Below are 26818 nucleotides of genomic sequence, written 5' to 3'. Positions count from 1 at the left end.
CACGCTGTGAATCCGCATGATTCAGTGATCACAGAGGATTCACCTGCGCTCAATATACAGCAGCTCTTTGGACTCAGCGAGCATGCACCGCATCCAAAGCGCTGCCAATTTCTGATCATCTGCACATACCCTGATAGTGATGTGGCTCCAACCTCTGTCCAGCGTTAGTGACTGTGCATTGACCTAGAGAGTATGTCTTGGGCTTGGCAGTTTGCATGTGCATACCAGGCAAGCAATTACTCTCACTTCTTCTATAGCACCGATTTACCTCTGCACTAAATTCTATGAGAACTGTAAGTGATATTATGTAATTGCAGAGTCACATCATGGCCTTCAGTTGTATCCAGTCTGCTGTGATATTATGGTAACATTTTGTTATTAAATTACTGTTTAACAAGACAATTCGCAAAGTTCTGTTTGGGTTAGAGGCTATGTTTCTACAATGAATATTTGGTGAGTTTTTGATGTTGCCGATTTTTTGTTTCATTTTTATTGCGTCTTTAAACTTTTTTTGTCACTTTTTGGTGTTATATTTTTACTATAGTTGCTTTATTTTTGATATATCATGGTATTTGAATTTGCTAAAAGTATATAGATACAGTCATGTACGGATTACATGCGTTTTCAGTGCGTTACCAACTAGGTTGGAATTTAATGGCTGCGATTAGGGAACTGTAAGGCTGCTCCAAGTCATTAGCATAAAATATCTGTTGTCTGTTAGTCTATAATCGTCATTTCTCTATATTTTGTAATTTGTCAAAAAAGTTCATTAGAACAATAATTCTCTAATAAAGCCTTTTTTTGGTGAGGGTTGGGGTTTTCTAAAATTTGGTATTTGACAAGTATCCTCGTATATGACCGTATATTTCACCATCTAGTCATGCAAGTTAAGTAACGTGAGAAGTTCTACCTTTCTCTTAGTGATAACAGCTTAATTGCACCAGGTTAAATCTACAATAGTTGGATAGGAACAATTTTCTGACCTGTAAATCAAATTTCGCCCTTGATAACTTATCTGGTGTAGATTGGGTGTGCATGTGACGTAATCCTTTCCTACTTCATTAACCTGTCGCTTTTATCTTGCTCTTATGCTTTTATGAATTTTCCAATAGTTTGACCCTGGGAGGGAGTATTAGCTAATAACAACCTTGTCTTTGGATCATTTAACATAAACTATTCATAGCACTTGTCAATATATCAGGTGTTAATCAGATTGATGTTTTTTTAGCCTGTTTCCACATTATAAGTCTTTATTTTGCTTTTCTATTACAGGCCAGAGTCGATAACTGAAAAATGAATAAGATCCAATAAAAGAATGGAATATCTAACCAGCGTGATGCACCTCGTCCATTGGAATATATGTGATGAACCCTCTAATTGAAAGCTGCTTAACCCATGAAGGGAATTCTATCCGTCCTGCGAATGTCACCTTAAATCTAATCAAATGTGACTCGCGTGAGATTTCTGCAGCTGAAGGATATATGCTTAGTATCATTGACCTAATCTAATAGTCAGCAATTCTGGATCTAGAAGACTCTGGAAACTCGCGGATGAAATATCCCTCTTTTACAAGTCATGTGGATTAAAGATGTGCCCGTCTCCTAAGTGTGCAGAACATTCCTAGTGAACTGTAATATTTCTATATTATGAAATTGAAGGCACTTTCCGGTGGAGAATTCTGATGCAGCACTAGACCAACTCTGCCCTAATTGGAGCTGGAAAGTAATAAAAATAAAGCAATCCTCTCTGAGCAAACAGTGGAGGTTGAACATACCGAGAAGTTCAAGAGTTCAGTCTTATGTGAAACTGGTGCAGTTCTGACACACCTCTCTGCTCTCAGAATCTAGATCAGCAGTCTGTGATAGGCGCGGTGTGGAAACAGACCGTATCTGGTGTAATGCCAGAAAAACAACAGTGACAACGAAATCGACAGCAAAAGCAAAAGCGCAGAGGTTATGTGACTGCAGTCTCAAGAAACCACGAATATGGAGACTTCATTGTCTATTGCTCCTTATCCCAGTGATCTAAATGATGGAAACACGGGGACTTCTGCAAAGAGGACATGTGAGTACAGTGGGGGCTCCAGAGATGGCTTGGAGGCAAGTGGAAGCTCGGGAAAGCATCCACATGGCAGAGAAAAAGACAGCTTACCCCACTCTAACGGTGGCTACACTCTTCAGTCTGACACTGTTGTGCAGCCTATGCATAGTTTGGAAATTTCTAGACAAGTACCTTATAATGATGCTGAGGACATTTCAGTTTCTGAACCCATAAGTGAAGGTAGCATAGTGCTGGGTGGAAGCCAGTGGGATATGAACAATGTATCAGAATTGGAAGAGGATGGTGAAGAACGAAGTTTATCCGAATCCATCTCAATCAGTGAATATCTGCAATCTCATACAAGACAACCCAACACAGATTTTTCCATCGATGAAGCTACGATTGATGAATCTAGAGGTGACCTTGAAAGAAACATTTTACCTGAACTCCTCGGTGAACCAGACCTGGTTATTGAAGTGACTGGGGGGCAAAGAATTAAGGCACACAAGTCTATATTAGCTGAGAAAAGTGATTATTTCAGGGCTCGATCATCAAGAGACATTCTTAAAATTAAGGGTGTAAGTTACCAGACTTTACTGTTGCTTGTGGATTACATTTACAGCTCACAGCTGGAAGTGAAGCAGGAAAATGTGGTAGAGGTGATAAGTGGTGCAAAGTTCCTCCAGATTCCTTGTGCGGTGCAGTGTGCCATGGATAGCATGAGGTCCCAGATATCACTCAAGAACTGCTATCAGGTACTCTATATCGCAAAGAAACAAAGACTGAATGAGCTCAAGGAAGCTGCTTACAAATTTATGAGTGACCATTTTCTACAGGTTCTTAAGGATCCTAATGTCTTCGGCAGACTAACAGGTGCAGAGAGAGACTTAATTTTACAGCGCAGAATGGATGGTAAACAGTGTTTGGTGGTAGCAGGAATCAATGATGCTTTTGAACGAATGACCAGTAGCAGTAGACCTCAAAGCCGAGAGAGTAGTAGACCCCAGAGTCCTTCATCAATTGTGTCTGCTGAAGATGATGGAACTACTTATCAGGTACATTGCTTTACTGAATCATCCAGGGGATGGCGGTCTTTGACAAAGATTCCAGAGGAAGCAAATACTAAAGGCTGTGGGGTCTGTGTCCTATATAACTATTTGTTCATTGCTGGCGGCATTAAAGGTAGTGGAGAAAAAGCAAAACTTTCCGACCAGGTATTTTGTTACAACCCTTTGACTGATACATGGGATAAGGTTCGACCCCTCTCCCAGCCACGCTCTCAGTTGAAATTAGTAGCTCTTGATGGTTATTTATATGCTATTGGTGGAGAGTGCCTCTTCACAGTGGAAAAATATGATCCCCGTCTGGACCGTTGGACCTCAGTAGCTTCATTACTTAAAGGTGCATTTGCAGTTGCCCATGAAGCTACAACGTGTAATGGTGAGATATATGTATCCGGTGGAACTCTTTTTTACCGTCTACTCAAATATGATCCGAAACATAATGAATGGCAAGAATGCCCTTACAACAACAGCCGCCGACGCTCAGCTGGTATGGTATCCCACAAAGGCTGCATCTACAGATTTGATGTCAGTCGTGAACATGGCCTTAGTGTTTTCACTTACAATTCAATGGCCAGACACTGGAGTGAGGGAGTCAACCTATGTCCTGGTCCAGGGCCTACACCTCCTAGTCTGCCTTTTCGCTGCACTGTCATGGGAGGAAACATCTATTGCTTGAACAGAGCTGTAACACTGAGATTGCCACTACCACCAGAAGGAACCGGAGGAGAAATGGCTAACTGTGAGCTTGATGTCTTTCCTTCCCCAGAAGATACAAAAGGAGTCTTATTTCCATTCGTTCTCTCTTTACCTGAGAATAAGTCATAACATTAAGACCAAGGTTATACTGCCTATGTGTTTTACTTTACTGGCATGTTCGTTTAAATGACTAAAAATACATTAATGCCCAGTTCACAATAGTTCCGCAAATGCATGTCTATCACTGTACAAAAATGAATATGTGAATCTACAAATTATGTGCATTTATTTCCTGGAAATGCCCTTGTAAATTAGAACCAGCCTACAGACCTGTACGGAGGAGAGTTTTTGCATGTAGTAGTGATTGTTATGTGTGTACAATATAATGGCATCCGATATGGTGAACACAACAGGAGATACTCGGGATAAGTTCAACCGCACCTAGAAGCTGCTAACATTTAGAGCTACATCTTAAAATAAATGGTAGCACATTTCAGATAATACTGAATTTTACTTACATATAATGAGAATGTAGAGAGGCAATAGTGCGACAATTATAATATTATAATCAGGGGTTGGCCTAACCTGTAGAGTGGCTAGAAATGTTTGCCATAGACAAAAATAAATTGTTCTAATCGCTACTTTTCATTTGTATAATCTGATGACACTGCTGTAGGTCCTAAATGAAAATGATTGCATATTACATACGGACTGTATGCCTAAGGCAACCAGACAACATCCCATAACATGACCAGTACTGTTCATGCACTATTATTGGTGTCCTCTTATGTGGCTTTAGGCCTTCTTTAGGGACAGGGACCAGGTAGCCATTGCTACTTCTGCACCTCTTCTAGCTGTTATAACCTGAGTTATTTTTCAGTTAGGCCAGGTTCATACTGCGTTTTCAACACACAGCGTTGACGGGCTGCGTTAACGCTATAGCATGACGTGATCGCGTTATGCTATACCGCTAGCGCAGATGCTTCATCTCCGCTAGTGGTGACGGACCCTCGGACGCTACAGCCCGCCTCCGAGAGTCCATCACAGAATGACGGCACATTGCTAGCGCATGCCGATTATGGCATGCGTTGGCGGTGCGCCCGATAATGAGGGTTAATGGCAGCGTTAGCGGATTGCGTTACATCGGGTTATGCCGCGGTGTAGCGCGATCCGTTGAACAGACTGCCTGAATGCAGCCTTACTCTGCGCAGCACTCCTGCTTCTTATTTGCAGTTTTGTATCCATGACCCAGGATATGTGATTACTATGAGAGCAGGTGAATTAGAAGCATGCTTCTTCTGACACCCAGAACAGACTGAATGGACCATCATGCTGATTTGTCTTGTAACCTCCATGCATGCACTTTAATGCCTTCATTAAGATCTGTTCACACCCTGCTTATGGATCATTCTTCCTTTAGACCGTGTTCCCATGTAGCGTAAATACTGCAGTTTTTCCGCTTTGTTTTTGAGCGTATTTTGAGCTCTGTTGCATTTTTGCCAAAAACCCATAATGTTAATTCTCTCAGTGGTTTTACAGCACTTTTCAGCCACTCAAATGAATGGGTGAAGAGCGAAAGTAAAAAGGTGACAAAAATGTGCGTACACGCCATGTGTAGCCTAAGGATATTATTGAACTCTGCAATTTTTTATGCATTTTTTTTAATGTAGGCTTCTATAGGAAAACTGAAAAATGCATGGAAAAAGGAATGTAGCAAATGCATGTAAGAAAATGGAGCTGCAATTTTAAGTGCAGAATCAAAGCTTTTCTGTTCTAAAAACATTAATAAGCGCTGCTTCAGATCTGCACCAAAAACGCATTAAAAAAATGCAGCAATCAGAGACAGCCCTGTTTGCAGAAAATATGCGGATAAAAAACATCAGAAAACAAAGCAACATTTACTCTACTTGTGAACGCGTCCTTAGGCTTTCATTTTAGCATTTGTGTGGCGGGATGAAGTTTTCCTTCCTTTTGATATGGAGTGGTGTAGACAATACAGATCTGGCATTTTCTCAGCACATTTCGGCCGTTAGTGCAGTTGGTCCACAATGTTTGGCAAATGCTAGATTTACATGAGCCTGCCGCATCTCCATGAGCCTGCTAGATCTCCGTGAGGTAGGTTGTGAGGATTTTCTGAAGAAAGACAGAGCTTTCCCCTTTAAATAAACTGTCTGGTCAGTGTATATTTGTATGTTGTATGGTATAAACGTGTTCATTGCCATATTTCCACATATCCGAAGTGATGATTTGATGATAGCCAGTCTCCGGAATCAATGAACCAACCTTTGCTGGCGGTCACATGAATCTATGGTGACACTGACAATTACTGCAGCCATGAAATCTAATTGTGTTTATATTATATCTTAATGAATAGTGATTGCGAGCGTAACGACTTTAGCACCATCATCATTTGGCGGAATAGTCGTTTTTATGACACTGCGTTCTTCCTGTGTCTCTGACTACACTACAGTCCTTGACCATATTGCAATGCCGGGGATGACCGTATTCCTAGGATCAGGTATTCCTATAGGAAATTCCTGTAGTGCCATGTTACCCAGTCTTCAAACATTTATTTTTCCCCGGTGACTAGTATAACATGTGAAGTTACCAAAGGGAATTCCTTATGTTGTGTTGGGAAACTTTAAATGCCTTAGGATAATGGAAATATAATGAAAAACTCTCTCCATGGAAAACAAATATAATGGAAAGTCAATTTACCATTACATTACACAGACCTTACGCAGAATAATGTCTTAATGTTAAACATCTGCTGTGATCATACCATGGGAAATGTCTTTAATAAATGTTGGGGGATATATCTCTATGAAAAGATCAATCGTTATGATTTCTAAAGTCAAAAACACTAAGGCCAGGTTCACACCACCGTATTTTCTCTTAGCTAAGAGAATTGTACCTATTATGGTAATCAGAGTTTGATCATAGGTTGATCCGATTTTCTCGTATGAGAAGATGGAAAAATAAGTCTCAATCTTCTTCATTCTGGCAGTCCTTGAAAATTGGACTGCACTCTGATGTCATCTGAGTGCAGCCCAATTTTTCCCATGGACTCATTGACTTGCATGACCGAGCGCAGACATGCAAATTGATGCAAATTGTGCATGCTGCGATTTGGACTCTGTCCAGGGAAAAAATTGAAAATTGGACATGTGCGTGGGCTTATAGAATAACATTGGTTCAAAGTGGGATTTAATATTTTGCCAGATCGCACTCAGACTGATGGAGCTCTTTCTCAGACTGGTGTTATCATCTGCTGGCTAAGAATGGAGATAGTTGGAGTGATTTGAGTGAAATTTATTAAAAGGCGCACAGCTTCTAACAAATTTTGTTTTTTGTTGTCTAACGATAGAAAATGAAGTCTATGCTTGCACCGAAATTTGTGCTCTTTGCAGGTTTCCCTTTTGAAAATATTTACAATATTCACTTCAAAATTCACAATTTTTGCTCAAAATTTGTGCATGACCTGACTTGTGTCTTTTTTTGGGTGCGGATTCTGTTAAACCTGGTGTAAACTGCTTGGTAAGGGGAGTTTCCACGTGGCGGATTGCATCAGGATTAGCTGCGGATTGAACGCTGCGTCCTGCCGCAGTGTTTAATCCGCAGTGTCCAGATGTTCCTGCATAGTGGAGGCGATTTTATATGCGTCCGATTACGCGGGTGACACACTCGCGTAATCGTACATGCGGTGCGTCTTTTTAGACCGCAGCATGTCGGTTTACCTTGTGGAGATGCTCAGTCTCCGCAGTCTCCGCAAAGTAAACTGCCTACGCTATGGGTACCTTGCGGCGATTCCGGATTTGTTCACTGAGCACATCCGGAATCAGCGCGGACAGAAGGGGGCAAGGCTTTGGGCGGAGCAGGTTTTCCGCTCCGTCCAAAGCGCTGCGTTAACGGTACGTAGAAACGTACCCTAAGGCTGGAGTCACTCTGCCGTATTTTACGTCCGAGAATCGCATTGTAAATCGCATTGTAAAACTCGCACTGGCTGTCGGCTCTCCTGACCTGAGCTTGACAGCTGCATACTACTCCATCACGCTGTCATGCTCAGGTCAGGAGAGCTGCCGGCCAGTCCGTGCAGTGCGGTGCGATTATCGCTCAAGAAATACGCCAGTGTGTCTCTGCCCTAAATGTGATTTGCTAAAGTTGGTTTTATACAAAAGAGCAAATCGGCTGAGATAGACCAATGATCTAAAGTGTGTATGGGCCTCCTGCTTCTTCTATGATGACAAATGGTTAACAGCTAGAGCACATGTTGATTATCGAAAAGTCCAATCCTTTTGTAAGTATTTGTCAGTAATTCATTCCCCTCTCCCCAATAAAAGGCGACTCTCGATATCAGTGCTTGTTCTTTTTGGACATTTCCGGTCTCCAGAAGAAAAGCTGAATACTACTTTTGCCTAATAGAGGGGATTCCGGAATTCCTTTTTAAAAAAATAACAAAAAAAAAACTAAAGTAGTTTAAAGCCCAGTACAAATAAAAACCTTCCGAGAAGTATTCCTGACCATGAAATTCTTTACAATGATCACATTAAAATGACATGGTGGCCGGCCAATAAGGCACGTAGACCCTGTACGAGAATCTGCTAGGGAAAGACATGCTACCTCTACATCCGACCAATGTGTTTAGGAAATAAATTCTGACTCTAGATCTTAATGCATCTCGGTTTAGAAACGCGACACGTGAAGACAGAGTCGATAAGAATGCTGGTCAAGTTCTAACAGAACGGAGTCTTGGAAAATCTCATTTTTCCTGCACACACTGGCTTTTTCTTCTGCAGTGCTGTAGGCAATCCACATTACTTAATGGATCCGCAGCACTCCCAGGATCCCTCCATCGCTACGTGTCCAAAGCTTTGAAACTTCGGCCAAGAATATTTTTTGATCTGACAAGAAATCCCTTCCGTCCGTTTCTTTCTGCTGTGAGCCGGTGAATGCCATCATTGATCGTTTAGATTACAGACTATTGTAGGCTTTGTGCATTCCTTTTATATTTGACGCAATGAGCTGATGTATGGGATCCCTACGTGCAGCCCTGATTTATCTCTGTTGCCCGTTGTGATGTGCGGTCTCCTACTCATCCAACACAATAATGAGAGTCTCGGGAATTGGGAAAATGAAAGCTGATTTATTCTAAAACTCTATTCTCTGATGACAAATAATCATTTTCCAATTGTCTGCGTCTTCGTGTATCACTGGGATCAGTTTATTCACCATATCTCCCATGAAAATCCTGCACTTTTGAAGAGAATAGACCAATGTTTGGCAATCATTAAATTATCATCTTACACTCCATCTTTTTACTGCTTTCTTATATTATTATTTATATGAATACTTTGAGGCGCATTTGCATCACCAAGAGACTTTCCCCAATATGTAGTAGGTGCATGAATACTAATATTAGCAAATTCCTCCAATTAGAAATGTAGTGTAGTTCTTCTGATTCACTATGTCACTTACCTACTTACCTCATGTGCAGGCATTGCAGTAGCTTAAGTATCCATGGTTACGACCACTTATATAGTGACAGTTAGCTGTTAGTGGTTGTAACTATGGATACCTAAGCTACTGCAATGCCTTGCATGGGGTAAGCGACATAGCGAATCAGAAGAACTATACTTCATTTGTAATTGGAGGTATTTGCTAGTAGTGTTATTATTACTCCTACTACATATTGGGATAGGATCTTGGAGATGGGAATACCCCTTTAAGTCCTTACTGATCAAGTGCGATACTTTCCTTCTATATTGCTTTCTAAACTGCAGGGAGGCAATGTAGAAAATATAATTTAAACTACTGTAAAACTCTGAAGATACTGAGCAAAGTTTTACTACCTTTTCCAACTTTCACTACCTAATGCAGATGGAATCAGCTAAGAGGGAGAAAGAGCTCCCATTATACCCAATATATAAGGGGCGAACACAGCGGCAAGTCTCCTGCAGCCTCAGCCAATAGCTGCAGAGCAGGAGGTGATGTCATAGAAGTGGGCGTTTTTTGCAGTAACTTCTGTACCGGTCCATCACATGCCAACACTCCGTTTTTTTTTTAATTTTCTGTGGTTTTAGGGATCTATACTTTGTTTAAAATATATGAAGCAAAAAATAACTCCTGATTATCTTCCTCATATATCACCCAATTCTTGTTCAGAGTTATTTTTTAGGGAATCTAAACTTAGGAAATCGGGAGTCTAATTTGGTGTTGTATGTAAATCCTCTACAAAGTCTAGTTTTTAAAAAATTATTGGAGCATTACCCAGATCTCTCCTGGATACGGTTGGCAAAAATCAATAAAAATAAAAAAAATTCTAACAATACAAAATGTGTTGTTTATGTTGAATGTACATTTCAAAAGATACAGGCAACGCTATGACTATGTTATATACAAGTGCTTCTCACAAAATTAGAATAGCATCAAAAAGTTAATTTATTTCAGTTCTTCAATGCAAAAAGTGAAACTCATATATTATATAGAGTCATTACAAAGAGAGTGATCTATTTCATGTGTTTATTTCTGTTAATGTTGATGATTATGGCTTACAGCCAATGAAAACCCAAAGTCATTGTCTCAGTAAATCAGAATAATTTATAACACCAGCTTGAAAAATGATTTTAAAATCCTAAATATTGGCCTACTGAAATGTCTGTTTTACTGAAATGTATGAACTGTTTTTGCGACTTGCAAAAGTTGCCAAAAGGCACCAACATTTTTGCATACTCAGAAATACACCTGGGTGAGGGTGGGTGTACCGAAATAAAGTTACGCCAAATTTTACCACTTTTTAAAAAGTTGAAATTGATGAATCAGGGCAAAATATCTGGATTTGCTAGACTCCGTCCACAAAACAGAAAACAATAACAATACAAGTGAACACTTATAAAATAGACTTAAAAATGGCGCAAATACAATAATGAATTGAGTGTAAACGAAAAAAAAGGCGTAAACCACCCAAAACTAGACAAACAGCAGGTACAATGGTGAATCAGGGCTTTGATATTTTTTAATTTTATGCAGTTCTAGATTTTTACCAATTTACAAAATCAAATTAAAAACGCAATCATTTTTTAAACAAACAGAATAATCCTTCAGTTTTTCTGCTTAAGGGCAGAGACACACTGGCAAATTTTTTGTCCGATAATCGGATTGTAAAACTTGCCCTGGCCGGCACCTCTCCTGACCTGAACTTGACAGCTGCATAGTAATCCATCACGCTGTCATGCTCAGGTCAGGAGAGGTGCCGGCCAGGGCAAGTTTTACGATCCGATTATCGGACAAAAAATTCGCCAGTGTGTCTCTAAGGCTTGATTTTGGTAGATTTGACCAACCCAGGAGTAAAAAGTTCTCTTCTTTTCACAGTGAAATTGTATTTTTCACTTGATAAAGGGAGTTAGGCCAGGTTCACATAGTGTTAATGCAGTCCATTCAACGCATAGCGTTGACGGACTGCATTAATGCTGCTCACATAACGCGATCGCGTTATGTGAGCCCGCTAGCGCAGATGCTCCATCTGCGCTAGCAGTGATGGACCCCCGGACGCTGCAGCCCGCGTCCGAGGGTCCGTCACAGAATTGCGGCACATTGCTAACGCATGCTGATTATGGCATGCGCTAGCGATGCGCTCCTAATGGAAGTGAATGGCAGCGTTAACGGATTGCAGTTTGCCGCGGTGTAACACAATCCGTTAAACGGACTGCCTTAACGCAGTGTGACGCCAGCCTTACTGAGGATCGTAGGAGATTATGTTAAATAGTTATAATACTTTTCACAAGACTTCATAGATTTTGGAAGTTTTAAGCAACATTTGTCTGGTCAGTAGGGAATTTGTTACTCTAATCAGGTAAATACTAGACAAGAAGGAAAATGCATACATTCATGGTATAAAACAGGTAACACAAATAAGACATATAGGGTCTGGCATAAAGAGCAATTTATGGTGTTCTCGCTCAATTTTTGTCCACAAAGTTGGCAGAGCTGGGGTAGGATGGGAGCAGAACAGGGGCATGGCGAACCCTCTCGTTAAATTCATGATGAGCAACATTGTTCCGTATGCCATAAATCCTACTCCATTCTTTGACTGGAGTAGGATTTGTGCTGAGTTGCACACAGAGGTGTATATCACTTATCTGATGGTCCTGATTCATTAGGAGGTTTGCGCCTCTTAAAAAATCAGGAGCGTCTGACTCCAGCACGCCTCCTCATCAAGACAAGTGTGAACAATTCTTGTCTTGAATAATCTAGGTCATAGATTTTGCTTGGAACAATGTGTAATATTGAACAAAGTTATTATATGTTGGCACTCTAATGTCCTCTATCCCTTTCCTTTCCTGTAAAATATATAACAAATGTATAATGAACAGTGTATAATTATCTTTACACACAAGTAACTACTAATTTTATATGCACTTTCATTGACATTGTTTGCAAGAGATTCCTGGGAATGGGACTTTTATGCCTACTAACAAGTATGAGATACTGGGCCAATCTACTAAGTGTCTTCATCTCTGATGCAATATTGGTGGATAATATGATATGACCGCACTTTTAGGTTTCATGAGCTCCATAACTCAGCACAAGGTAGCAGAACAGTTCGGATATTTTCATTCCATCACCACCTGCCTAGGCGAAGCAACCATCACGTACTGCCTATCACCATGTATTGTGTACATAACCATAGATACGTTTTGATCTTAAGTGTTTGTTGTGTATGTCCATCATGCTAGTATTCCACAGTTGTATTACGATTGTTTACGGCAATGCATTCAAATTGTTCAACAAAATCCGTTTTTTTACTCTCTGATGCACATTTTTGAAAAATGAAATTTTAATACTAATTTAGTTCAATGAAACTGGAAATATTTAGGTAATTTTCAATAACTATTTAATTCAGCTGATGATCCGATTTGGCCATTTCTTGGCATGTTTTGTATTTTTACTGTTCTGTGAAGCTGCACAATGCTATGCATTTAATACTGGTTGAGCATTTTAATATGCATTGTATATTCTCTTTGTACCTGCTTTTGCACTTATTAACTTTTCCTTGGAATTATTAAAAAAAAAAATTCTGCTAATTTCTGACCTTAGAGGTTTAAAAAGCTAAGAATTTAGTCTTTGTAACGGACAGCTAAGCTGTTGTTGCCATTACAGAAGTCACCAATTTGCACATTATTTTACATTCCAAGAATTGAGTATTACTTTATATGTGGATTATAACAGTCAATATATACATGACTCACTGAACATGAATTTTAGCAAAATTTGTTTCTGCGCTTTTTTCTCTGTATCTTGAATTTGATGGGATTCTGATAAATGTTATTGCAGATTAAAGGTGACCTTGTGCTATTAAAATAGTAGTGTTCTAAAAGAAGTCTCAAGTTACATTTTTTTTACTTACCAAAAAATATCTCACATGAACATATTTCATTATTTAAAATATCTAAAAGATTTACAGGTCCACGGATTTTTTCACTGCAGTTTGCGAGCCTCGGTCACCTCAATTCATAAAATAAGGGGCTAAAGCAAAGAGTTCTTTAGAAGGGTTCCTCAGATGAATGAATAACCTACCTTTGTGCGGTTTATTTTTCCCGTGACACACAGACCTTTATTTCATCAGTATGCCTATACATGTTGTTAACTCTCTTGGCAAATGATCAGGGACAAGAAGGAGGTCCTTCAAAAGAAAAGTGCTACAAACTACTAACATAATGGGACAACAGCCATATCTCTTCTTATGAGGTAGGAAAACAGTACATGTAGTGCAATCAGAATTATTGATGAGCGAGTATACTCATTACTTGGGTTTTCAAATATTTTGGCGTGTGCAGAGATTTAGTTTTTGTCGACGCAGCTGCATGATTTGCGGCTGCTAGACAGCCTGAATACATGTGGGGACTCCCTAACAAACAGGCATTCATCACATGTATTCAGCCTGTCCAGCAGCCGCAAATCATGCAGCTGCGTCGACGAAAACTACATCTCCGAGCACGCCGAAATACTCGGAGGATACCCGAGCATGCTCGGGAAAACCCAAGCAACGAGTATACTCGCTCATCACTAATCAGAATTTTTTTGTAATATCTAACTCTACTGATCATGACAATTTGCAGGATTTCATTTTAATTTGTTTTAAATTTAGTTCTATCTATAAATATGTATTGATTTTGCATGTCTCCCGAGAAAGAATAGTACCTTTTTTTGAAGCTTTGGCTTGTCCTACTAATAATCTCAAATGTAATACTATAAGGATTCTCAAGTCAAATCATATATATATATCCCTTAAAAATAGTACTTTATTGTTTAAAAACCACAGATGTGGTATACACCAGAAAAGAAGTGACTAGAAATGAAGAAATGAAATTAAGTGTTCAAACAAAGCCCATACTAAGGTGACACCTTGGAATCCCTCATATGAGACTAAGCCGTATCCTGCCTGTCCGCGGAGGTTGGCACCCTAGGGGGGAACGTTATGGCGCCCCCGCTCAACGATGGCTGTCCCTAGGGGCCCTAGTAAACCCTACCGCCACTAGTGGTCCCTTCTACCCGATACAAATAAGGGAACCCCTACTTCTAGACAGAGACCAAACTGCTCTATAGAGGACCCTGTGCCCTAGAGAAAGAGGTTATAAATAAATAGAACACATATGGCATTCGGTGGTCAAATTTGAGCAAAGACACAGTTGTAAATAGTGCCTCAATCCTATGTACAAGATATATTAGTATATGAAAAGGGCACTGACTCTAATAAGTCATAACCCACAAGACAGCCAAAGGCTATATCCCATTGCTGTAAATATACAAAAAACGCAGAACTGCCACAGCGATACTTATCTGCAATTTCTGCCACCTGCCAATAAACAGTTAAAGCCTCAGCTAGATAAAACACATGGCATTCGGTGGTCAAATTTGAACAGCAGATATCATCATGGGAAGCAGCAATTGTGAATAGTGCCTCAATCTCATGTAAAAGATATATTGATATATGAAAAAGGCACTGACTCTAATAAGTCATAACCCACAAAATGGCCAGAGGCTGTATCCCATTGCTATATATATACAAGAAACACAGAACTGCCACAGCGATACTCATCTGCATTTTCTGCCACCTGCCACCAACCAGTTAACGCCTCAACGCGTTTCGCCTTATTAGGCTCATCAGGAGGCCCGATGCTGCGATATCTAGTGTCCCATAAAGGTGCAAATAGCTTACCGATACCAGTGCAGCTCCCCTCTTTAAACCTGCCGTGCAGAGCAAAAGCTCCGCCCACTCACATTCAGTGGCGTCTCTAAGCGCCAATCGCCTCGCCACCCATTCACTGTTACTCCAATCAGCTAACAGGACTCTCATTCAGCCTCATGGTGGCCAATCAGATATCCTCAGACAGAAAATCTCCCAGCATTAACCAATCAGCAACGCTGAAACTGGTTGCCGCGTCTGACAAGTATGCAGTGTCACTGCTGACTCGCCGATCAGATGTCCTGTGGAAGAGCCATCTCACAGCGTTCTCAAAGCGCTGCGGCTCAGAATCACTGTCCACTCCGGGGTATATCACCCACAAATATACAAGAGGCTCCACTCTCCTCATATATCCACTGTCACGTGCTGTGTATGGCATATAACCGATGTTTTAGTAATCTTGATATCTCTTTTCTCCCCACTGTGATGGTTAGCATGCAAGTAGGCAGATATAAATCGCATCATAACCTTCAGTGGTGTGAACAGGCGTCAGTAGGCATCCACCTCATCATATAAATAAAAGATAATGAAAAATCGCCACATGCATTTCAACAGTGTGAATATGCGTCAATATACAATATCCTTGGCACACATATGTTAAGAAGTATCCTTTGTATGCCAATGGAACCGAGATTAAGAACTGCTCAAAATCAATTAGAGGGTGGATAAATATATGGCAGTGAGGAGGGGAATTTATTATATAACCAATATTCTATGACAATGCATGGGGATCCCACTCAAAATGGGAAACGCAAACCAAAACCTACAAGGCCAATATCCTCAAAGCAGGACCCATTATTCCATTGTGGCTCATAAGAAACAGGCAAATGACAGTTGCTCATTTAACCCCCTCGGCTCCAGGGACTCCATCCTGAATATCCATTCACATTCTCTCCTAAGAATCACCTTGTCCACATTACCTCCTCTTGGGTTCACATTAACGACCTCTATGACACAAAATTTAATGTCCCCGAGGTCGCCTTTATGGCACATCCAAATATGCTTTGCAAGTGGGGTTTCTCTTTGATGCCTTATGTCTCCAAGATGTTCCCCCACTCTTCTTCTGAATTCTCTCCTTGTCTTCCCTATATAATTTTTAGGGCACGTACACGTAGCCATATAAACGACCCCTGTTGTCTTGCAGTTAGAGAAGTCACGTTGATAAAAAATCTTGCCAGTACTAGCACTACAGAAGGACTTCCCCGGTCTCATATATTTACAGAAACTGCAGTCCCCGCACTTAAAGAAGCCACAGGGTCGAATGGGCCGGGCCGTTGCTCGCCGCGGGTCCTCCGTTGCAGTCGCTGGCTGCGCAGGTGGCCTGCCAGCCGCCACCCCTCATCGCCGCTGTTTGCCCCGATCCGGGGGCTGCGGCCCATCTGTCCAAGGACTCCTCCGGGGCCTGTCATGCCCCTGCTTCACCGGAGCGTTGAAACGCTCGAAGATTGCGACAGATCTTCAGCGGCTGGGCCCAGCGGCTGCTTCGCCGAAGAACCAACGTCCGGGACGCTGATGGACGTTGAGCCGGTTAAGTGACACTATATAGTTAAGGACACGTAGTCATCCATACCGCAGCCCTATAGTGACCGGCTTTGCCGGACGTAGCCGTGTTCTTATATTTCCATGTTTGCTTGTATTGAGTCCCTGCGAGGACAATTCCTGTTATTTTGTTTGGTTGCTTAGACTATCCCTGCGGATAGTTACCTATAAACCTATAAAAGTTGCTGCCAAAACACAAGACCGTCTCGCATCTTGTCACTGCATCCTGCGTACCTGCTAGTACTATATTTGGCGTAGTCAGCAGGATGCAGTTTCCGAGCGCAGGCAGTGGTACTCCCGACCAAAGTGGGGCCACAGGCGCTGCCAATAATGGGGGCCCCCGGTCCAGCATCTCTTTGGGGGCTATGCTAAGCAACCTGCCATGGTTTTCCGGTCCAATACCCTGTTGTGGAGCTGGACAGATCACATGCGGGGGCTCTTCCGTATGCATCCAATGACCCCTGACTTAGAAGCGGAGGTAGCTCTCATGGCGTTAGATGGGAAAGCCCGGAATTCAGTAATGTTGAGACCCCCGGGACACCGCAACTCCTTTGCTAGGGTCTTGCGGTTTCTGGAAGAAACTCATGGGGATCCAACAAATGTGGGAGAGTTGAGGACCCGGTTGTTCAGTCGAATGCAGGGAGAGGGGGAGACCATCACCCAGTATATGAATGTCCTCCAGGAGTTATACACAGCCATCGAGCGGAAGGACGGAGTAGGGGTAGGACCTATTGACATTACCCTACGTGACCTGTTAGTGACTGGACTCCGGGACCCGTTAATAAAACAGGCATTGCGGAAGCAGATCCGAATGAACCCACGTATAGCTTTCTCTGAGGTGGGGGGTCAGGCCCGGGTACGAGAGCAGGAGCAGGGGATGACGGTCCCCTTGGGGAAGGCCCAGGGCATGGAGGCATCTGTGAATGCTGCCAGAGAGCCCCAGTGGATTGAGGAAGTGAGACAGGAGCTGAAGAGTATCTGAGGCGAGCTGTCCGAAGTAAAGAAGAGAACTGATCCCACACCTGGGCGGCCTGGCTTCAATGCCCGGGACGGCCGGGCCTTGCAGTCCCGGTGTTATGAGTGCGGAGAACTGGGCCACTTCGCACGAGAGTGTCCGCGGCATGGGATATACCCACCCCGATGGACATTAAACTAGAGGGCTCCGGACAGGGGGAACGCCGCTCAAAGCCAGAAGCCACAACAAGGGGTGGTGGAAGTCCCGAAGATCTGGTCGCCAAGTGCCCAGTAGTATGGACAGAAGTCGAGGGCCGCGCTGTACGGTGCCTAGTGGACATGGGGTCACAAATAACGACCATGCCTGCAACCTACTTTTGGCAGCATTTCCAGAAGGCAGTAATGCCCCAGTGAGGGTCCATGATAAAGCTGGTAGCTGCAAACCAATTGTCGTTGGTTTTGGTGGCAGCGGGACCCCCGTTCGTCACATATTGGTGTCAGAGCGGTGGGATAATCCTAGAGCATTAGTGATTTGGTTTGAGCAATCATTCCTCTCACTAAAGACCTGCATGGTTCCTGCGGGAATCCTGCATCATAGATTTTGGAGAACAGACTCAGTGGTTACTAGTCCTGAGACATTTTTGTGTACTTGCAAGTATCCCCTCCCTTTCTCTTCGTTTTTCTTTTCTATCTTTTATTTGGCAACCGTGGCGGCAAAAGGAGAACACTGGTACACACAGCAGAAAAAGAAAAATCTTGCTGTAATATGCACGTACCGGGGCCTTGATGCCACGCACAAGAGCAAAAGCCAGCTGATCGCGGCTCTGGTGCAGCTGGACAACGACCAGAGCCCAGCGGATGCAGAAACTGGCCCAAGTGACAATGGGGCTGCAGCAGAGGCTCCACTCATGAGCGCTGGCCCCACATTCAACCAGAGCGGGGTGGACCCCTATCTGCAAATGGCCTTGGACGAACTCCCCGCCGAAGACCGTGAGGGGCGGGTGAGGCTGATCCAGCCATAACGGCAGGAGGCCCGACAGGTTGAGAGAGCCGAGCGCCAAGCACAGGCTGAGAGAGCTGAGCGCCAAGCAGAAGCTCAGAGAGCCCATGAACTGGAGATGCTCTGACAAGGGGGGAATGCCCCCACAGCCCGAAGCGGTGAGCCCAGCAGCGTCCAGACTCCTAAACCCCGGCCAGAGCATTTTCCCATGATGGAAAAGGACGGGGACTTGGACACGTTTCTGCGAGCCTTTGAGAAAGCCTGCAGACAGTACCAGCTGGATAAGGTCCAATGGGCCAGGTACTTGACTCCAGGGCTAAAAGGCAAAGCTCTGGAGGCTTTGCTTCTCTTCCGTCAGAAGACGACGACGACTATAATGCCATAAAGCAGGCTCTGATCGCCAAATACCGGCTGACACCTGAGGTATACCGAAAGAAGTTCCGGAACCTCCAACGTGGCCCACACGATAGCTATAGTGATGTGGTGCAAGGACTCAGGACACACTTTGACCAGAGGATCCATGGACTGTCAGTGAACACCTTTGATCTGCTACGGGACCTGATGATCAAAGACCAGTTCCTGCATCTCTGCCCAGCTGAGGTCCGACAGTTCATCCTGGACCGCGAACCACCGAATGCGGACAAAGCGGCGCAGATCGCTGACAACTATGAGACAAACTGGAAGCCAGAGACGCGGAGGCCAGTCACCACCGGCTGGAGAGGGGGTAAGCCTGCAACCAACCCCAGTGCCTCAACTAGCCGTCACTCCGGAGGCCCTGTCCCTGTTGCCAACACCAGGCCTACTATTGACAGTCGCCTGTGTCACCACTACAAGGGGCCTGGCCACCTTAGCTACACCTGTCCGGAGAGGCCGAAGAACCCCCCAGCCAAGGCCTCTGGGCCCAACGCCTCTGTTCTTTTGGTGGGAGGTGTGGTTGGGAGGATTGACGACAACGTTCAACCTGTTCAGGTGGGGGCCCGTCTTGCAACAGGCCTCAAGGACACCGGGGCTGAACGAACCCTCATCCATCCTGGACTGGCGGCCCCTGAAGAGTTTGTTGAGGGGAAAACCCTGACTGTCACCGGGATTGGAGGCACCCATTGTCCCTTGCCAGTGGCCCGGGTTTTTCTTGATTGGGGTGCTGGGAGCGGGTTGAGGGAGGTGGGAGTGTCTGAAAACCTGCCCACTGATGTTCTATTGGGGACTGACTTGCATACTATGTCTCTGACACCGTTCCCCAATCTGATAATAAGGGTAACGTTAACCCTGATGTTGATGATGGGAAACTGAATGTGTTACCTGCTAATGCCTTGATGAGTAATGATGCAACTAAACACCATTCTTTCCCCAAGTAAGATGCTGATGGTGTCATGATCCAGGACGGGGTTTCGCTTTGGCCCGTCCTGGTCAGACAGGGGGTTAATTGTTTCTGCCTCTCTCTGGCAGAGGGCGGCTATTTAATGCTCACTGGACCTGGGTCCGGTGTCAGTTATACTCTCGGCTGCGTTAAGTGACCTCTTTTATACGTGTACCTTGTGCCTGATAACTTGTTGCTTGTTTGGTTCTGATCTGGTTCTGTCCCTGTTATGAGTTCTGCCTGACCATCTTGTACCGCACTGTCCTCTCGTGTATGACTCTCTGCTTGTGACTCGACTGCTCTCTGCTCGTCCGTTTGGTACCGCACCGCCCTCTTGTGTATGACCTTTGGCTTCATCTGACCTCCCATCTGCTTGTCCCTCCTGTACCTTGTTCGCCTGTATTGTGTATGATCTCTGGTTTGCCCGACTCTGAGTGTTCTTCCATCTTAGCAAGCAGGACGCTAAGCCCCACCCCCTTGTGGTCACGTGACCGTAGGTCCCGTGCCTGCTTGCTAATACTTCAGCGTTCAGGTCCTGTGCATCTGTACTTTCCAGCTGTTACTGTTCCCGGGACCCCTACAGCACTGGTGAGTCCCTGCTCAGCGGAGGCTGCATGCCGGCGCTGTCAGGATCCTGACAGATGGTGATGTGAATGTACCAAAGCAATCTGATAACCATTCTGTTCCTAGGAATGGTGATAATGATGATGATGATGTATCTGTGCCGACTGAACCTGTGAACCCTTTCTTTGAAACGGTAGATGTGTCCACAGGTACCGAAGTGCTCAGCCCCATCACTCTGCGGAGTGAGACGGCTGAGGAACCCCTGACAGGAGCAAGCAACGGTGCTCAAGGAAATGGGGAGGTGCATGTGGACCATGAGGAAGGTAATGCCATGCAGCTGACCAGTGCCACCGAAGAAGGTAACTGGCCCATAAGTAGCACTGCTCCTGAAGTGTTGGGGGTGGATGGGGAGGTAGGGCCCATGGCAGCGCCGATTGGTGGGTCTGTAGAAATCCCCAGGGAGACAGCATACAGTGGGGCAAAAAAGTATTTAGTCAGTCAGCAATAGTGCAAGTTCCACCACTTAAAAAGATGAGAGGCGACTGTAATTTACATCATAGGTAGACCTCAACTATGGGAGACAAACTGAGAAAAAAAAATCCAGAAAATCACATTGTCTGTTTTTTTTTCATTTTATTTGCATATTATGGTGGAAAATAAGTATTTGGTCAGAAACAAAATTTCATCTCAATACTTTGTGATATATCCTTTGTTGGCAATGACAGAGGTCAAACGTTTTCTGTAAGTCTTCACAAGGTTGCCACACACTGTTGTTGGTATGTTGGCCCATTCCTCCATGCAGATCTCCTCTAGAGCAGTGATGTTTTTGGCTTTTCGCTTGGCAACACGGACTTTCAACTCCCTCCAAAGGTTTTCTATAGGGTTGAGATCTGGAGACTGGCTAGGCCACTCCAGGACCTTGAAATGCTTCTTACGAAGCCACTCCTTCGTTGCCCTGGCGGTGTGCTTTGGATCATTGTCATGTTGAAAGACCCAGCCACGTTTCATATTCAATGCCCTTGCTGATGGAAGGAGGTTTGCACTCAAAATCTCACGATACATGGCCCCATTCATTCTTTCATGTACCCGGATCAGTCGTCCTGGCCCCTTTGCAGAGAAACAGCCCCAAAGCATGATGTTTCCACCACCATGCTTTACAGTAGGTATGGTGTTTGATGGATGCAACTCAGTATTCTTTTTCCTCCAAACACGACAAGTTGTGTTTCTACCAAACAGTTCCAGTTTGGTTTCATCAGACCATAGGACATTCTCCCAAAACTCCTCTGGATCATCCAAATGCTCTCTAGCAAACTTCAGACGGGCCCGGACATGTACAGGCTTAAGCAGTGGGACACGTCTGGCACTGCAGGATCTGAGTCCATGGTGGCGTAGTGTGTTACTTATGGTAGGCCTTGTTACATTGGTCCCAGCTCTCTGCAGTTCATTCACTAGGTCCCCCCGCGTGGTTCTGGGATTTTTGCTCACCGTTCTTGTGATCATTCTGACCCCACAGGGTGGGATTTTGCGTAGAGCACCAGATCGAGGGAGATTATCAGTGGTCTTGTATGTCTTCCATTTTCTAATTATTGCTCCCACAGTTGATTTCTTCACTCCAAGCTGGTTGGCTATTGCAGATTCAGTCTTCCCAGCCTGGTGCAGGGCTACAATTTTGTTTCTGGTGTCCTTTGACAGCTCTTTGGTCTTCACCATAGTGGAGTTTGGAGTCAGACTGTTTGAGGGTGTGCACAGGTGTCTTTTTATACTGATAACAAGTTTAAACAGGTGCCATTACTACAGGTAATGAGTGGAGGAAAGAGGAGACTCTTAAAGAAGAAGTTACAGGTCTGTGAGAGCCAGAAATCTTGATTGCTTGTTTCTGACCAAATACTTATTTTCCACCATAATATGCAAATAAAATGAAAAAAAACAGACAATGTGATTTTCTGGATTTTTTTTCTCAGTTTGTCTCCCATAGCTGAGGTCTACCTATGATGTAAATTACAGACGCCTCTCATCTTTTTAAGTGGTGGAACTTGCACTATTGCTGACTGACTAAATACTTTTTTGCCCCACTGTACATAGCAGCTGTCACACGCAGTCAGAGTGCCCAGATCGCAGGTAGCGCCCTGTCTTCTGTACCCTCTTCTGCTACAGGAGAGACTGAACCAGAGGTGACCCCAGAGCCGGTTCAGAGGGTCCCAGTAAGGAAGGAACCCTGACGTCACTTCTGGCAGCCTCCAGCAAGGAGTTCCAGGCTGCTCTGCACTCAGATGCCAGCCTGGAGAAATTGAGACACCTCGCCGAGACGCCCACCTCCGAGCCTGATAAGGAGAGGGTATTCTGGGAACGAGGAAGGTTGTACCAGGAGACAGTACCCGGAGATCCCCAAAAGGAGTGGTTGAGGGAAAGACAGCTAGTCGTTCCCCTACAGTTCAGAACTGAGTTGTTGCGGATTGCCCATAAGATTCCACTCACTGGACACTTGGGGATCAGCAAAACAAAGGCATGGCTGTCTCAACACATTCGGGATTCGGGACGTTCTTAACCGACCCCGGTGTTGTGATTGCCGTTATTAATGGTATGACGGCGACCACAAAAAAAGTCAGATTTTCCATTTAATTTCTCTCTCCTGTGATGTGATCGCATATCAGAGGAGAGAGAAATATGGTCCCCGATCCCCTTCAGTACCTCCTTTGTCCCTGCAATCCTCCATGAAGTCACCCGGGCCGCCAGCATCTTCTTCCAGGAGAAAATGGCGGGCTAATGTGCAGTGCTCCCGCCGAGATCTGCCGGCCGGCACGCAACAACAATAGGAGATTTTCCCTATTGGTTCATTTTGGTCACTATAATAGACCCTATCACTGTGATCAAAATTAAAAAAATAGTAAATCAGTTAGGCAGAAATAATAAAATAAAAATGTACTTCCATTTTCCCATTAGGGTAAGAGTTGGGCTAAAGTGAGTTGGGCTAAAGATAGGGTTAGGGCTAAAGTTAGGGTTAGGGTTGGGGCTAAAGTTAAGGTTAGGGTTGGGGCTAAATTTAGGGTTAGGGTTGGTGCTAAAGTTAGGGTTAGGGTTGGGGCTAGGGTTGGGATTATGGTTAGGGTTGGTATTAGGGATAGGGGTGTGTTAGGGTTAGGTTTGTGGTTAGGGTTATGCTTAAGGTTGGGATTAGAGTTAGGGGTGTGTTGGGGTTATGGTTTTGATTAGGGTTATGGTTAGGGTTGTGTTGGGGTTAGGGTTATGTTTGGGATTAGGGTTAGGAGTGTGTTGCGGTTAGGGTTGGAGCTTGAATTGGGGGGTTTCCACTGTTTAGGTACATCATGGGGTCTCCAAACGCGATATGGCACCACCATTGATTCCAGCCAATTTTGAGTTCAAAACATCAAACGGTGCTCCCTCCCTTCTGAGCAAGCCATGCACCCAAACAATGGCTTTTCCCCATCGATGTACTCAGGAGAAATTTCACAACAAATGTGGTGGTCCATTTTCTCCTGATACCCTTGTGAAAATAAAAAAATTGGTTCCAAAGTACATTTTTTGTGAAAAAAGTAAAATGTTCATTTTTTCCTTCCATATTGCTTTAGTTCTCATGAAGCACCTGAAGGCTTAACAAACTTCTTGAATGTGGTTTTACGCACCATGAGGGGTGCAGTTTTTAGGATGGTGTCACTTTTGGGTATTTTCTGTTATGTTGACCTCCAAACTCACTTCAAATGTGAGGTGGTCCCAAAAAAATGGTTTTGTAAATTTTGTTGGAAAAATAAGAAATTGCTGGTCAACATGTAACCCTTATAGCGTCCTAACAAAATTATGTTTCCAAAATTGTGCTGATGTAAAGTAGACATGTGAGAAATATTATTTAGAAACTATTTTGTGGGACACCACTCTCTGATTTAAGGGTACACATATTAAAAGTTTCAAAATTTTTGCCAAATTTCCATTTTTATTCATAAATAAACGTAAATTATAGTGAAGAAATTTTACCACTAACATGAAGTACAATATGTCATGAAAAACATTCTCAGAATCAGTGGGATACGTTAAAGCGTTCCAGAACTATAACCTCATAAAGTGACAGTGGTCAGAATTGTAAAAATTCTCTTGGTCATTAAGTACCAAATTGGTTCTGTCACTAACGGGTAAAAAACCTTTTTTCGGAGGTGCTTGTTCATCAGGTCATGGACAGCCTGTTTATACTGTCCGATTATTGTTGAACAAGCGTTTCTAGGAACTATTGTTCACAAAAATTGGCCAGAGTAAATGCAGCTTTAATCTCTGTATCATAGCAAAGCCATCTTTACAAGAACTGATAAAAATACAATAAAAATAAAATACTACAAAACTCCATTCTGGAAGGCATCACACTAAGCAGATGGTATAATTATGTGATTAATCCTTCTGTTTAACTAGTGATTAGTCTTTTTCGTTAACATTCAGTTGTATTGGTAATAAAATAATGTTTTTGTGACTAATGCACAGCCAGAAATTAGAACTTCTACAATATGACAGCGCTGATGAGTCAGACACCCCAAATCTGCTTCATTCTACACCATTAAAAAACAGATTTTACTGTAGCTAAAGATGAGCAAACCAGTCAGTAAAAATATTAAAGTCTAAGAAATAAATGCATAAAGTATAATTTCAGAAGTTAAAGAATATAACATGGGTTGTAATTTGTGTATATTGATTCATGTTTGTGCCCTAATAAATTGTGGGTGGATGCCATTTCTAAAATACACTTGGGCAGATGTACATAACATAATGCAGTACTTGTGGCTCATATGTTATGTGTCAGATTTATGTTAAGTTTTAGAAGAGAAAACCCAGCAATCTCCAAGGGGCTATCCTGTGAGACCCTGCCGGGACGCTAGTTGGCATATGACCACAAGTGTGCAGAGCAGAGCTGAATTCTAACAGTATGTACAGTATATTCCCATATGAGCGGTATGTGATATGTAAAATTTTATTTACAAGCCATGATGCTGCTAATGTAACCTTTCTGTCTATCAGAAAACCTTCCTAAGGCCATTTTTACATGTTCTGTATTTGATCAGTATTTTACCTCAGTATTTGTAAGCTAAAAACAGGAGTGGAACAATCAGAGGAAAAGTATATAGAAACACGTCACCACTTCTGGATTTATCACCCACTCCTAGTTTTGGCTCGCAGATACTTATTTAAAATACTCAACAAATACTGAGCGTGGAAACATGGCCTTATACTGTCAGACTGTAGAGTGAAAAACAACACAGCACTTGTTCTATGGAATTTCAAGGTAATTGCACATTTGACCAAGAATATTATAGTCAACCAGGAGTTAGTATATAAAAAAGAAATATGTCTACCATGTGTGGCAAGGTATGTGAAATTTATACAGCGTGAAACATTTGGATACATTTGACTCACCTTCTGCTGGTTCAGGCTGAGTGCAGACGGAGTTTTTGGCCCTGCGGATTTTTCCGCGCAGAATGGTAGAAATCCGCAGGTCAAATGACCTGCATTTTTCCTGCGGATTTCTTCCATTTTTCATGCGGTTTTCTTTCGGTTTTTGTGCAGTTTTCCATTGCGGTTTTCCCCCTGCAGATTTGGTGACAGGGGAGATGGAAAACCGCACAAAAGAAGTAACATGCTGCGGATTTTGTACCGCGGGAAAACCGCGCGGAAAAATCCGCAGCGTCTGCACAGCTTTTTTTTTTTTCCATTCATTTTAAGGCTACTGTACATCACAATGCGGATATGAAACGTTTCTGCGCGGTAAAATCCGCTGCAAATCTGCATCGTGTGCACACAGCCTCAGTCTACTTTTAGGCTGTCTTAGATTTACACCATAATGGCAATATTTTAGTCAGTATTTCACATCAGTATTTGTAAGCCAAGACCAGGAGTGTGTCAGAAATGCAGAAGTGGTGACGTGTTTCTATTATACTTTTCCTCTGATTGTTCCTCTCCTGGTTTTGGCTTACAAATACTGATGTGAAATATTGACCAAATATAGCAGTGGAAACATAGCCTAATAATGAATCTACTTCAGGATAAGATTTAAATAAACTGGAGAAGTGGGCAGCAACTAACAGAATGGTTTTTAACAGGGAGAAATGCAAAGTACTACATCTGGGCAATAAAAATGAAAAAAGCATATATAGAATGGGAGGAATAGGGCTAAGTGACAGCACATGTGAAAAAGACTTGGGTATACTAATAGATCACAGACTGAATATGAGTCAACAGTGTGATGCAGCAGCAAAAAAGGCAAATGCAATTCTAGGATGTATTAACAGAAGCATACAGTCTAGATCACGTGAAGTAATTATTTCCCTCTACTCCTCTTTGGTCAGACCTCATCTGGAATATTGTGTCCA

The 26818-nt window shown here is 43.2% G+C and overlaps 1 protein-coding gene across 4 annotated transcripts in view; it reads left to right on the top strand.

Annotated features, from left to right (window-relative positions):
* Positions 1–13176, top strand: part of KBTBD11 (kelch repeat and BTB domain containing 11) — a 74136-nt gene extending 60960 nt beyond the window's left edge. For all 4 annotated transcript variants that reach the window (XM_073589184.1, XM_073589185.1, XM_073589187.1 and 1 more), the window contains one exon: positions 1273–13176. In XM_073589184.1, coding sequence (XP_073445285.1) covers positions 1986–3929 — 1944 coding nt within the window. In that variant the 5' untranslated portion in view covers positions 1273–1985 and the 3' untranslated portion in view covers positions 3930–13176. The remainder of the gene's footprint in view (positions 1–1272) is intronic.
* The last annotated feature ends 13642 nt before the right edge of the window (positions 13177–26818 follow it).

The sequence above is a fragment of the Dendrobates tinctorius genome, unplaced genomic scaffold (assembly GCF_039654945.1).
Source record: "Dendrobates tinctorius isolate UK_male_01 unplaced genomic scaffold, ASM3965494v1 ptg000107l, whole genome shotgun sequence".
Classification (NCBI taxonomy): domain Eukaryota; kingdom Metazoa; phylum Chordata; class Amphibia; order Anura; family Dendrobatidae; genus Dendrobates; species Dendrobates tinctorius.
This window is presented reverse-complemented; position numbering and strand designations above follow the sequence as displayed.